General features: G+C 45.4%; 1 protein-coding gene across 2 annotated transcripts in view; it reads left to right on the forward strand.

Annotated features, from left to right (window-relative positions):
- Positions 1-15,000, forward strand: part of LOC121711832 (RAC-alpha serine/threonine-protein kinase-like) — a 39,568-nt gene that overhangs the window by 10,436 nt on the left and 14,132 nt on the right. For both annotated transcript variants that reach the window (XM_042095672.1, XM_042095673.1), the window contains exons 2-3: positions 833-958; positions 10,081-10,209. In XM_042095672.1, coding sequence (XP_041951606.1) covers positions 913-958; positions 10,081-10,209 — 175 coding nt within the window. In that variant the 5' untranslated portion in view covers positions 833-912. The remainder of the gene's footprint in view (positions 1-832; positions 959-10,080; positions 10,210-15,000) is intronic.

Raw genomic sequence — 15,000 nt, forward strand, 5'->3', positions numbered from 1 at the left:
GATTGATTGATTGATTGATTGATTGATTTTATTTGACCCCTTTCGTTATCATGATGCAGATTAGCACCATACATTTAAAAACAAAATGTCATTGTGGTTCCTAAAGTTCTCTTCTTTATGGACATCGGTCAACATTAGAGATAACCCACACCAGACCTCTCTGTGTTTACACGCTCTTCAATTCAATTCAATTCAATTCAATTCAATTCAATTCAGCATGAGAGAGAACAACAAGGGTTTCGGGGACCAGACACTAGCTAATAATTTTAATTTTGAGTTTAAAATCAAAGCAGGTTTGAGTTGTGACCTCAGTTTAACACCAGATGTTGTTTTGGTTTGTTTGTTTATTTTTACTTTCCAGTATTTAGTCAGCAAAAGTCTGCATGCTGCCAAGCAATAAAAATAGAACCGTTTTAGAGATTACCTTTTGGTGGAATCTTTCTTTGAAAAAAAAATAATGGAAAATGTACTCCCCAACAAAAGAAAAATGGTTTAAACTTCTTTTTTACTATGTAGTTGTACGGGTGGTAGTATTTCTCAGGAGTCCTGTCGCTGTTGACGTTATCTAGTAGTCCAATATAGTTGTAGATTCTATGAATAAGGGCTTTCTCCCTGACTGTTTTAAATCGCAGTCATTTGCTGTGCTTGCTATCTTAAATATCTGTCTCAAATGCCTAATTGACTTATTTTCTATGCAGGTAAAACAGTTGACCACTGGAAAAAGTTCCTGGCTCAGCCTTGACTAAAGTTCTAATGCTATTTTCTCTCTCTCTCTCTCCCTCTCTCTCTCCCTCTCTCTCTCTCTCTCTCTCTCTCTCTCCATGTGGAGCAGTTTGAAGAAGAGAGGTTGTCGGCTCCCACCCCACTGCTCAGGTCTCAGAGCTCCACAGGACCCTACCCTGAGGGGCTGCCATGGGAGAGGTTGTGATTGTGAAGGAGGGCTGGCTCCATAAGAGAGGTGAGTGACCAGTCCAGACCTCAGCAGACCAGGCCACCCCAGCTGCCTGTTGGCCATATAAGGCATCCCATTACACACAGTAACATGCTAACCCAAAGTGGAAGAAAGTTGAAATCAACCCAAATCATGCTGAATTTAAACGCTAACAGGACTATAGTTAGTTATAAGTTAGTTATGAGGCACCTTCAGGGTTTGCCTGTCAGCCGTGTAAGGCATCCCCAGACATGCTCACACATGCTAACAGAAATCTGAATCTGAATTATATACAAAGTCAAATGTTAATACTTATTAGCAATGTAGCAGGAGCTTTTTTTGGACAAGGTGTGGCTATCTACAGTTGAACCCTCAGCAGAACATGCACATGAAACTTTAGGACACTCTGCTGACACTGAGATGGAGACTTTTTTCAAGACTTTTTCCCGTGGGCTCTTTATGATATTGGTCTCCACTGTGTAGTCTTGCAGTCTAGTGGGCATGTGGTTGAACATGTTTATGGAATCATGTAAAGGGCCATGGTGAAGTTTATTGATCTTGAGTAAGTACATCCTTTAGGTGCTGTTGATGTTATGGAGTGTATAGCCTGAAGGGTAGATGGGACTGTTTATTGATTTCAAGTAGCAAGACTCGTTATGTTGTCTATGTGTGGTAGCTCCTTCTTTATGGTTGTGTAGAGAGAGAGAGAGAGAGAGAGAGAGAGTGTGTGTGTGTGTGTGTGTGTGTGTGTGTGTGTGTGTGTGTGTGTGTGTGTGTGTGTGTGTGTGACAAATCTAACAAATAAAAAACCTCAGTCCAACACATTTTGACCCTCCTATGGCGGGTCAATCTGTGTGAAGCAGTGTGATCTGCAGTTCCTAGTCAGGCTGGACATGTGATACTGTTTTTTCTTCATTGGGTCATTCTAACCCAGCGACTCCAGGTTGCAGGTGACCCCAGAACCACGCTGGTCAAGTCTGTTTCGCAATCGTCCACCCTCGAGGCTGTTTGTGTCCTCACCCGCAGTACAGCTCACCTTTGACCTTTACTGTGTTCTGTACACAAAACAGAGCTGCTCTCCCGTGGTGATGCGTAACGGTTGCCGGGGCAGTGTGTGTCGCGTCGCCCTGGCAGCTGCAGCTGTTACCACAGTTACCAACCTCATCGCCGAGCAAACAGCATCTGAAGAAATATAACCCCAAAATAACTCCAAAAACGTACAAAAATAAAGGCCTAGTCATCGCATTTTCCGAGCGGTTCCTTTCTCTCTGACGTTTTTCTCTGGAAGATCTCAACAGGCACGTGCAATGCAAATGCACTTCCTGGTACTCCAGGAATTTTCCTTCTCCCCTCTCCACCCTCCTAACCCTCACTCACTGGCGGCCGTTGGAAAAAATTCCACCACTCGAAATTATGCCCCCCCCCCCGTTTTCAAGGAGATGTCAAGTTCATCAATGCTCCTCTCTCTTCTCCCCCCATCTCCATCTCTCTCTCTCTTTCTCTCTCTCTCTATTTCTTTCTCTCTCCTCGTTCTCTACCCTGTGCCACCCAGTGTGGTGGTGGTGTTATGGGTGGAGGACAGGAGGCAGAGGGTATGGTGTGTGTGGAGGAGGATGTGACTGGCTATGGGCCAGTGTTGGCTGCAGGCCAATTAGGTTGTGAGAAGGAGGTCAGAGAGTGGCACCAGGTCAGGGCAGGGCAGGGCAGGGCAGGGCAGGTCAGGGCAATAGCGGAGGCTGCAGAGTGCAGAGACAGCAGCAGCAGTCAAGATGGCCGTGTTCGCCACTGGCCCCTGGGGGGGGGGGGGGGGGGGTGGAAAAGGGCCGCGCTGCTGCTACAGTGTGTGAGCCCTGGCCATTGCTGGCGGAGTGGATTCGGTCCAGGCCAAATCAGCTTACTTAGGGCACTGCCACAGACACACAGATGGACAGGATGACAAACGGAAGGATGGACGGATGAGAAGACAGGGCAGGCAAGGCAAGGGGAGAGAGACTGGTAGACTGGCAAACATGCAGACAAGCAGGTAGACAGACAGGCAGGTAGGCAGAGGGACAGACAGGCAGACTGGCACTCAGACAAACAGTCAGACAGGCAGACAGACGGACGGACTGACTGGGCAGACTGACTGGCACTCAGACAGACAGACGGATGAAGGGACAGACTTGGCTTTGCTTTGGCAGGGGTGGAATGTGTTTTGGCGCTGACTGCCCGTGCGTTGCGTAACGGCTTCCTTGTTTAGCCTACATGGGATTTCAGTTTCTGTCCCTCCCTCCCTCACCAGCTCTGGGCTCAAAACCCTCTCTCTCTCTCTCTCTCTCTCTCTCTCTCTCTCTCTCTCTCTCTCTCTCTCTCTCTCTCTCTCTCTCTCTCTACCTCGCTCCACCCCCTTTTCTTTCCTCTCTTGTTATCCTTTCCATGTTGCCCCATAAGGTGAGGTTCTCACATCATGTCATGGTTCTGGTGCAATAATAATGGTAGTGTGATGAAAACAATGTCCCTGCTCACCATTAACCCTTAACACGTCCCAACCCGTGGACTCGTGGCCCTAATCTCCATTTTGCCTAATGTCTGCCACCCAATTGGTCTGTCATCAAGGGTCATTTGAATGACTCATCAGTGATTGGCCGGTGAGGTGAAGAGGATGTTCAGAGGGTGCTGGGTGGGGTGGGCATGTTCAGCCGGAGGAGGGGTGTTGTTGGGGTGGAGGGGGTGCAGGGGGGTAACGGACGCCAGGAGGGATGTTTGGATGACCTGCTGGGGCCCAAGCCAGAGCGTGAGTCATCGGCCAGGGAAGCCAAACAGGGTCCAGGGGGGTGAAAAACAAGCTGCACTCTATCTCTCTCCCTCCCCTCCTTTCCACTCTCTTTCTCTTTCTGTTTATCTCTTTCTCTCCCTCTCCCTCGCTCTTTCTCTCTCTCTCTCTCACACACTCACTCACACTTACTCTCTCTCTCTCTCTCTCTCTCTCTCTCTCTCTCTCGGGCAGGTTTGCCCTCAATGCCCCCCACTCCCCTTCTCAGCTCCCCCACACCCCACCTCTTCCCCTCCCCACTTTGTTCTACCTCTGAGTGCAGCTCTGAGCTGAGGGGAATGGAATGCGCGCGGTGTTCTGGAACGGCTCGTCGGAACCTGAACTCTGGAGCTCCGGTTCTCTGTGGCCGTGAGAACAGGCTTTGAAGCAAATTGAAGGCAGGGGAAGGTCCACAGTGAAAGTCTGTTGCTGCTGTTTCTATGAACCTGTCGACACTATAGTCTCAGAGTGATGTGGAGTGCAGGCAACCTTTATAGGCTCGCATAGTCAGTAGTAAAGATTCTAGAATAGAGCTCTGTTCTAGAATCTTTGGTCAGTAGTGCTTTGTTTTCTTCAAGGACAGATGATGTGAATCCATTTATAAATACTTTCATCAATAAGTGATCGTCACAGCAGATGGCAGCTAACTCCTAGTGAGCCTGGTGTGATATGCACAAACATGCTTGAGTAACATGGCACGAGTGAGAGTGGGGTTGGTAAAGGATATACCCACGGCTGTGGTGTGGCCGTTGGCCATAGGCCGGAGGTCGTGTACTACAGGTAACTAATCACAGCTGGTGAATATATCCTTTACCAGCGCCATGATCACAAGTGCCATATTGCTTTTATTCAACAGTTCCACTTACAGCTAATCAATTTAATGACATCAAATTATGTTTTCCACCATTCATTTAGACTTTTGTTCATCCCCAAAAAATAGTCCCAATCAATAGTCTTGGCATTTACTTTTGCCAAGAAATGGAAAATGTCACTCTGCAGCCAAGACTACACACATTTCATCTCCCGTTTACTCCCTTTTCTCACTCGATAACTGTAAAATGTGATGTTATGAAATTGCTACTCTTGCTTTGAATGAATGCAATGTTCGCGTTCAATGCAATGCAAAGTGTGGAGTGATTGATCGCAGTAAAGAGTCCTAGTGGGGATATCCTGGCTGGGATATTGCCACTAGTGGAATGCATTTCATCTGATCAGATATTATTAAATAGTTCAACCAGACCCAACTGTTGTACATGTATGTATATATTATGTATATGTAAGTATTGTATATTGTTCATGCCAATTATAGGATTTCAGCTATACTCACGACCAAACGCACAAACACGCTTGGCATTATGCCTTTGATTGAAGGAATATCCCGTTAAAAGATCTGGGATAAACAGCAGTGGCCTGCCAGACAGCCAGGAGGATGCAGACTCCTAAAAGTAACCACGCAGCAGTCAGTCAGCTTCCCTTCATAAAGCCACATCCTCACGCGGGGACCCCAGCCACAGGGACTGCCTGCCTACTGTAACTGCCTGCCAGCCACGAGCCTTCCTTCCCCTGCACGCGGAAGCCCAGTTCTACTGAAGCTTGCATTGCAAGCAACTTTGAGACCATGGTTATGCAAAATAACCACTGGTGGCGTAAAAACACTGTGCAGTATATGCGAATGACGCTTAATGCTGCAGAGGCTTGGCCCCAGAGTTGTACAAGTCTGGCTTTAGAAAATCCCACCATGTATTGGTTCAAACAGGTGATTTCGCCAAGAATCTGATCCCATTGTTTTCAATACAACCCCATTCAACACACTGCTGCCGAATCCATTGTTTATCGAATGCTTGTCAGTTAAAAATGTTGGCGTTGATGAACGTGGCGAGTCCCACCATGACCTACCATATATTGGTCCACTCCGGTGATTTTGCTGATTACATTCAAACCAATAACAATAATGATTAGCCAATCTAACTGGCTTAGGAGTTGCGCAAATTGAAATCAACTGATTTGGTGAATGGTTTGAAGAGACGTGGTAGGACTGTGGCTCTGAAGCCGGACTTTTACACCTACGCCTGACCCACTGCTTGGACTGCCATTCATAATTTCCTATCTCCCCCATTCTGGGTGGCGTTAAAATAATATGATCTGTTGTATATTTGGAGTTGTGTGAGTGTATGATTACCATATTTTGCAATGTTTAAATGCATTTACCATAATATCCCAACTATTAGCCATGGCTTATACATTGATTTTTGCAAAATTTCTTCAGCTATGAGGTTAATAAATAGGGGCACAATGTGGCTAATACACAGGAAATTACAGTAGCACATTGATATATAGCAGGAATTAAGGACTTGTGGACATGTGAATGTCTTACTGTAATGAGGTTGTCAGTATGCTGTCATGTGTTTAGTTGCAGACTCTGTGGTGCACCAGTTGGCTCTCTGATGACCCCCCCCCCCCCCCCCCCCCCCCCCTCCCAGGCCTCATATAGTGTGCTCGGCTAGAGTGTTGCTTTAATGTGGACTAAGGGGCTATGGGGCTATTTGTGTTTATCAGTGTCAATAGCCCGTTCAGAGTGCATGGAGGTTTAGGTCCCCTAAGAAGCTCTCAAACAGGTTAATAATGAGATTGAAAATATTTTAAAGAGGACCAATGGCTGTCAGCCAGTGAGCGCAATCGTATCAGTGTCTTTCAGCTGATTATTGGTCAGTGATGCAGTATTTCCATATGACTCAGTGCTTCAGTGGTGAGTGTGTTGTAGCCACAGGTCTCTGGAACATGCTGAAACACATCATGGATCTCAAGAACAAATAAAATCATCCCTCATTGATCACAGTAGTTGCTGACTGGGCTAAAATGTGTGTGTGTGTTATTGGTTTGAATGTCATTTGTCCAGCACTGCGGAAATCTAAAAGCTGGTAGGACTGATCCTGTTTCACAGTCAAGCTTCACTGGGGCTTTGCCTTTAGTCTGAGTGTGTCTGTGTGACAACAACATGCTAATATGAATGAACCAGCCCCTAGATCTGCACGAGTGGTGTGTGTGTGTGTGTGTGTGTGTGTGTGTGTGTGTGTGTGTGTGTGTGTGTGTGTGTGTGTGTGTGTGTGTGTGTGTGTGTGTGTGTGTGTGTGTGTGTGTGTGTGTGTGTGCGTGCGTGCGTGTGTGTAAAAGAAAATAGAGAATTACAGACAGTGAAGTATCTGTGTTGAGCTGCTGTTGTTGTTGTTCCTCCTAAAAGAGGAAGGCTGAACCACATGTGTACACACACACACACACACACACACACACACACACACACACACACACACACACACACAGTTGTTTACAATCTACAGCTCTTCACTCTTACACGCTCTAGAAGAACTTTGTGTCCCCCACAACCCTGCACATGCACAAGTTGAAATAATTATAAGAAATAAGTTTGCACAACCCCCCTTTCAAATACTAGCGTAGTTTCCGTATTTGGCTCTCATTTTCACACCAGGCGCATATCAGCATCTGCATCTTAATAAGAGAACTGCACCCGCCGGACGTGCCATTGGAACCATCGGAAATGTGTTCCAGTGACGTCATGCGTCCTTTAAGGATGCCACTGGGTCCTCGTCTGTCACATGCTGTGTCACAAATGAGTCTTAGATTGCGCCTGCAAAGCTATGCACAAATAGCAAAAACAAGTTCTGTATCTATATATACAGTATATGTTTGAGTGTGTGTCCTGTGTGTGTCTGTGTGTGCGTGTGTGTGTGTTTACTAACTGGTGTTTGCCCATGTTGCTGCACGTCTCCTGAGTCATTTCCTGTTTTCTTGAATCTGGCTGTTGATTACCAGAAGCACCACTAATGTGGTGTCATAAAAAAAGAAGAGGAAGAAGAAAGGTAGAGAGAGAGAGAGACTAGTGAGAGTGGTGAGTGAGGCGTCAACAGTGACCCCCCTGACCCTCTCTCACTGGTCGGTCTGTAGCTTTTCTTAAAAAGCCCTCAGTGTGCTTACATTCAGTCTTAACTACAAACAATGCTGCCTCTGTCTCTCCATAGAGAAGGGGGCTCTTATAAAACATTGACATAATACACATATATCAAGAATGTTGACCATATATGACAAATATGTTGTTTATATCTTCTTAAAAGCACAAATATTCATTAGTGTGTTTTAGGACTACCACAATTTCCCAACTATTAGCCGAGGTTAGACATTGATTTTGCAAAATCTCTTAAGCTATGAGGTTAATACACGGGGGCAGTTCATATGGTATGAACTACTGGCCTACTGGTTAGCGCTTCGGATTTGTAACCGAAGGGTTGCCGGTTCGAACCCCGACCAGTAGGCACGGCTGAAATGCCCTTGAGCAAGGCACCTAACCCCTCACTGCTCCCCGAGCGCCGCTGTTGTTGCAGGCAGCTCACTGCGCCGGGATTAGTATGTGCTTCACCTCACTGTGTGCTGAGTGTGTTTCACTAATTCACAAATTGGGATAAATGCAGAGACCAAATTTCCCTTACGGGATCAAAAGAGTATATATACTTATACTATACTTTATTTTTTTTAATACACAGGAAATTACTGTAATGAAGTTGCTATGGACACCCAAGTATATGTTACCCTGTTTCATGCTATATAATTCAAAGTACTGTATATAGTCATTTGATACCCAATACACAGCACATTGTCTCACAACATTGAGTTTTTCTTGCCCCTGTTGCTCTTGGGTGCTCCTTGTTGGTGCCCCCCACCCAATCCCAATCCTCCCCCACCTTTCTTATGCAGCCCTTGCCACTTAATCTACTAAACCCCTCTTCTACTGCACTTTTTACCCCCCCCCCCCATAAATGCACAAATAGGCTGACACCAGACATAATTTCACTGCATTTCTTACTTCCAGTAACTATATGCATGTGACAATCAACTTCCTTGTATCCTTGTATATATGTGTGTCCCTTGTGTCAAGTGACTGAATGGTGTTGCAGATGTATGTTTTAGAGTTGGGTTGCTGTGTTGGAGTGTACTCTCATGACCCAGCTTACTATCAGTGTTTATGGCCCCTAGAGAGGGGGGGATCCCGCGTGGGTGGATGTTATTTATGGGTTTTTTTTTGGTGGTGGACGTATGTGTCTTTTACATGTCCTGTGTGTTTCCTGTGTTTGCACAGATACATGCAGCTTTCTAGTGAAGTCTGTGGGGGGGGGGGGGGGGGGTGTAAAGGCGAGGAAGTCATATGAGGCTTTGATACCCAGAAAAGAGGAGGAAGGGGCGGTGTGTGGCTGACCAGTGTGTCAGAGAAACAGTTGATTTCCCACATTCAGAGTCGTTGTTGTTAACATGCCATTGCATGGCACACACACACACACACTTTCTCTCTCTCTCTTTCTCTCTCTCTCACACACTCCCGCTCTCTTTCTTTCTCTCACTGTATCTCTCTCATACACTCTCTCTTGCTCAGGCGTAGACATAAACAACTCATCCAACTCATGTTACCACAAGCTAACAATGTTATTTTCACACTTTCACTAACTCACGTATACTCATTTTCACACCTCATAAATTCCCACACGTGCTGCAACTCTGCACTGTCATGCCACGCACACACAAACTCACACACACACACACAAACATACACACACACACACACACACACACACACACACACACACACACACACACACACACACACACACACTGTCACAAGTCATGTTCATGCTTTGTCTGTTCCCCAACATCAGGAGCATTCTGGTAAAACTTGCAGCCCATATCACAAAGTATAGGCAGACGAAGTCTGAGCACAGAGCATCTCTTACACACTCGCTAACACAGAATCACTATACACACACACACACACACACACTCATACTCTCACACAGAACATTTTTCATCCACTAACACACACACACACACAACCTTCTCACACACAGTCAGTCACACAGACGATCTCTCTCTCTCACATGCAGAACAGCCGTCTCACACACACTCACATACAGTAGAACTGGCCCACAGTCACTCACACAGAAGTGCTCTTTCTCGCACACAGACATACACTCACACACACACACACACACACACATTCACATACACAACATCTTTCAAACACTCAGATAGAGCCTCTCTCATGCCCAGCCTGTACTGTGTGGCCACTGACTCCAGATCTGTGAGTAGCCAGCTGGGTCTTTGTGGGCCAGTGTGATTGAACAGCACAGATCAGAGCCAAGCAGCCATCAGCTGCTCGCCTGTTAGGTCGTGATGGACGTCTGGCAAAAATGAATGGTTAATTGAAGTTATATGGGGCGGGAGTGGGTGGCTGCTCAGCAGTGTCTGATGTGTCTGTGTTTGTGTGTGTGTGTGTGTGTGTGTGTGTGGTGTTCCACAGGAGAGTACATTAAGACATGGAGGCCCAGGTACTTCCTGCTGAAGAGTGATGGGACATTCATTGGCTACAAGGAGCGGCCACAGGACGTGGACCAGCTGGAGACGCCACTCAACAACTTCTCTGTGGCCCGTACGTCCACTCCCGCCACACCCCCCCCTTCTCTCTCTCTCTCTCTCTCGCACTCTCTCTTTCTCTCTCTCTTGGCCAGATGTACGTACATTTGCGAATGTAGCGTTATTAGCGCCATGGCCAACCCGCAAAAGGCGGACGCTGTGATTCTTCAGTGTACGTGGTATTTATCAAACCTGCAATTCATCGGGTAATCAGCACCTTTATTACATTACATTACATTACATTACATTACATTTGGCTGACGCTTTTTAACCAAAGCGACTAACAACATGGTAAACAGTAAGTTTTTAGAACAATTCTCACAATTTTAGGACAGTTTAAAAAAAAACATTAGAGTACAGTAAGAATAAGTGCGTCGGTGAGTGCTGTTTTTAACAGTTACTTGTCAGTTTAAAACGGCTGGTGAGTGCTAGGATCAGTAAGACTTGTTGTAAGTGTTGCTATGAGAGTAGATGTTCTCTAAAGAGCTGGGTCTTCAGGAGTTTTTTGAAAGTGGAAAAGGATGTCCCTGCCCTTGTAGGAACTGGCAATGTGTTCCACCAACGAGGAACAACAGATGAGAAAAGTTTGGATTGGCTTGAGCGTACCGGTGGTAGAGCTAGACGTCGTTCGTCAGAGGAGCGCAGCGGTCTGGAGGTAGTGTAAGTCTGTATGAGGGCATTCAAGTAGGTGGGAGCAGAACCGGAGACTACTTTGTAGGCAAGCGTTAGAGACTTGAATTTGATGCGGGCCGCCATAGGTAGCCAGTGTAGCTGGATGAGCAGTGGGGTAACATGTGCCCTTTTGGGTTGGTTGTAGACCAGGCGCGCCGCCGCGTTCTGGATCATCTGAAGTGGTTTCACTGCGCAGGCTGGGAGACCTGTCAGGAGGGCATTGCAGTAGTCGAGTCGTGAGATGACTATTGCCTGAACCAGAAGTTGGGTAGCATCTTGAGTCAAGTAAGTCCTGATTTTCCGTATGTTGTAGAGTGCAAAACGGCATGACCGGGCGACTGAGGCAACATGATCTGAGAAGTTTAGTTGGTTGTCAAGAACAACTCCTAGATTTCTTGCAGTCCTGGTCGGTGAAACAGACAGGGAGTCAAATTTGATGTTGATGTCGTGGTGTATGGTAGGTTTAGCTGGGATGACCAGCAGTTCAGTCTTTGAGAGGTTCAGCTGGAGGTGGTGTGCCTTCATCCATGTAGCTATGTCTGAAAGGCAATCCGAGATCCGTGCTGAAACCAGGGGGTCGTCAGGTGGAAAGGACAGATAGAGCTGTGTGTCGTCTGCATAGCAGTGGTATGAGAAGCCGTGCGAACGGATAATCTGTCCCAAGGAGGTGGTGTAGATAGCAAAGAGGAGGGGGCCCAGCACTGAGCCCTGGGGGACCCCTGTGGTGAGATGGTGAGGTGCGGATAGCTGACCAAGCCATGATACGTTAAACGAGCGTCCTGTGAGGTAGGATTCAAACCAGGAGAGAGCAGAACCGGAGATTCCCATGTCAGCGAGTATAGAGAGAAGGATACGGTGATTAACCGTGTCAAAGGCAGCCGATAAGTCAAGCAGAATGAGTACTGATGACCGAGCGGTCGCCCTGGCTTCTTTTAAGGCTTCTGTTACAGACAGCAGAGCCGTTTCGGTAGAGTGGCCGCTTTTGAACCCAGACTGATTTGGATCCAGAAGGTTGTTCTGTGAAAGGAAGTCAGAGACCTGTTTGGAGACTGCTCGTTCAATGCCTTTGGATAGGAAAGGCAGTAGTGAGACAGGGCGGTAGTTCTCGACTTGAGCAGGGTTGAGAGAAGCTTTCTTAAGTAACGGTGTTACCCGGGCCATTTTGAATGCTGTTGGAAATGTGCCGGAGGTTAGCGAGGCATTGATCACATGTGTGATAGCTGGAGCGATGGTCGGGCTGATGGACTGAAGTAGGCTCGTAGGTATAGGGTCCAGCGAGCATGTGGTAGGACGGCTGCATGTCAGGAGTCTGGACACTTCACTCTCGGAGAGAGGCGTGAATGCTGAAAAAGATGTTCCAGCAGTCCCTAGAGGTTGTAGGAGTGCGGTATCTGAGTCAGATGCGTTGAGTGGGCATGTCCCTCAGTCTTGTTCCTCCACTTTTCAGTTCTCTTTCCACACCTGTCTCTTTTCAGTTCAGTTTCAGTGTGCGTTATTCTGAAGAATTCGAGTTGTTCTGAAGAATTTGAGTGGTATTCTTCAGAGTGGATGTTCAAAATCTCATCATTTTTTAATGTTTTTGTCTAAAACAACTCTATATAGCACCTTTACGCTTTACTGACAGGACTGTTTAATATTGGCCAAGGATGAAAAGTAATTTTGAATAATAGTAAAAATAGTAATCAAACATACTGCACGTTTCTACATAGGCTAGCCTACTGCTTTCTCTCACTGCTTTATCCGCCCCCTACCGCAATTTGCGAACGTTCACAACTGAACGGCACACATCAATCACAAGCGCAGTTGAATGAAGTTAACTGATGACAACATTAAAAGGAATCAAACGTTTAGCGATCATGAAATAATACGATAAGATAATATGATAAGATGTCGACAAGCAGGGAGATAATGAAGAGCAGTAGTTCTACTCAAACTACTTGCGCATGTAGGCTATAGAAGATTGGGCAAATCTAACAAATAGGAAAGTTTAAGTGGATGATATGAAAGTGAAAGTAAGACATTCGAAAGGCCAACGAAAGTTAAGGTTGCTTTTGATTTATTACAAAGAACCAAAACTGGTGCTTTGACAAGCGATTCTGTTGTCTTTGAAAGTTCCTCTTATTGACGCATTTAACCGCAATTTGAAAAAAAAAACAGCAACACCTGCTTCTACAAGGCGGAAATATTTCACCGCAAAAGATAAAAGATTTCACCGCATTTTACGCTTCTCATCCCATCTTTTTACACGAAACTCCCACTTTCCCCTGACCCTCCTATGAATGCATATGCATGACACGGAATAGAGCAAATTGCCATACTCAGCTCCCGCGACGTGCAGTCTGCGCTTTTACCTCAGTGCGGCCTGTTTGTACGTACCTCGCCATGATTGCGAAACAAATACGCCTGAAGTGGATGCAAAAGCGTTAGTACATCTGTCCCTCAGTCTTGTTCCTCCACTTTTCAGTTCTCTTTCCACACCTGTCTCTTTTCAGTTCAGTTTCAGTGTGCGTTATTCTGAAGAATTCGAGTTGTTCTGAAGAATTTGAGTGGTATTCTTCAGAGTGGATGTTCAAAATCTCATCATTTTTTAATGTTTTTGTCTAAAACAACTCTATATAGCACCTTTACGCTTTACTGACAGGACTGTTTAATATTGGCCAAGGATGAAAAGTAATTTTGAATAATAGTAAAAATAGTAATCAAACATACTGCACGTTTCTACATAGGCTAGCCTACTGCTTTCTCTCCCTCTGAAGATCTCCTCTGACATTGTTCTTTCCCTTAGCTTCTCTTCTTCTTCCTCGGGATAAATACAGTATCTATCTATCTATCTTCTCTTCCTCTTCTCTTCCTCTCCTCTTTTTCTTTTTCTCTTCCTTTTCCTCTTCTCTTCTCTTTCTCTTCCTTTTCCTCTCCTCTTATCTTTCTCTTTCTCTCCTCTCCTCTTCTCTTTCCTTTTCTCTCCTCTTCTCTTTCCCTTTCTCTCCTCTTCTCTTTCTCTTCTCTTCCTCTTCCTCTTGTCTTTATTTTCTCTTTCTCCCCTAATTTCTTAATCAGTCTTTTGACAGTCTATACACCTATCTATACATCTCTACTTGATCTTAGAGAATTATGAATTAATGGAAACAAATAGTAAAAGCTGTAGTAGTACTAGTAGCAATAGTACTAGGCGTAGTAGTAGTAGTAGTAGTAGTCAAATATTTGCTGGCTGATACAGTTTTTGTAATATCCTCTGACTGCTTAAATAGTCAGCTGTAGGGGAAATTAATATAAACACTCTTTCCTCCATCACTCTGTGTCATTACTCAATCAACAGAGAAGGGTGAAGTACTGTACAGGACTCACTCCTAGTCTAACGGGACACTCCTAGTCTAACAGGACTCACTCCTAGTCTAACGGACACTCCTAGTCTAACGGGACACTCCTAGTCTAACAGGACTCACTCCTAGTCTAACGGACACTCCTAGTCTAACGGGACACTCCTAGTCTAACAGGACTCACTCCTAGTCTAACGGGACACTCCTAGTCTAACGGGACACTCCTAGTCTAACAGGACTCACTCCTAGTCTAACGGGACACTCCTAGTCTAACAGGACTCACTCCTAGTCTAACGGACATTATCTGTGTGTGGGCTACACCTGTTACATGTGGCGTGATTGATTTTATGATCTTAAATGTAATTTTTTTTAATGTCTTTCTATGCTGATTGCTGAGCTGTAATGCAGAGACAATATTCTGTTTAAACGAACATTAAAGTGTTATCTTATCTTATCTTATCTTATCTTAAATTGCATTAGTCCACTTTATATCACAAACTAGAATGTTTGGTGGAGAGTGCAGACCTTTGCCATGGCCAGATGCTGTAGCCTACCTCACTACTAAATCATTATGGTTCAGATCTGATCAATTCAAAAAAAGAAATTAGAAATATTTCCTATCAAGGGGCCTTTCGACATATGAAACTGAATTAGACTGTAAATAAGGCAAATCTAATTTCGTTTCATCTAATTTGCACAGTATGTGTGTATGTGCGCATTGCTCTGCAACTTAATCTCACTTGATCTCTTTCACTTAGTCATATCGCTCATCTGTAAGTGCCAGTTAGCCTGGATATCGCTTCTTCCATCGCGGCCTC

The sequence above is a fragment of the Alosa sapidissima genome, chromosome 6, assembly GCF_018492685.1.
Source record: "Alosa sapidissima isolate fAloSap1 chromosome 6, fAloSap1.pri, whole genome shotgun sequence".
Taxonomy (NCBI): Eukaryota; Metazoa; Chordata; class Actinopteri; order Clupeiformes; family Clupeidae; genus Alosa; species Alosa sapidissima.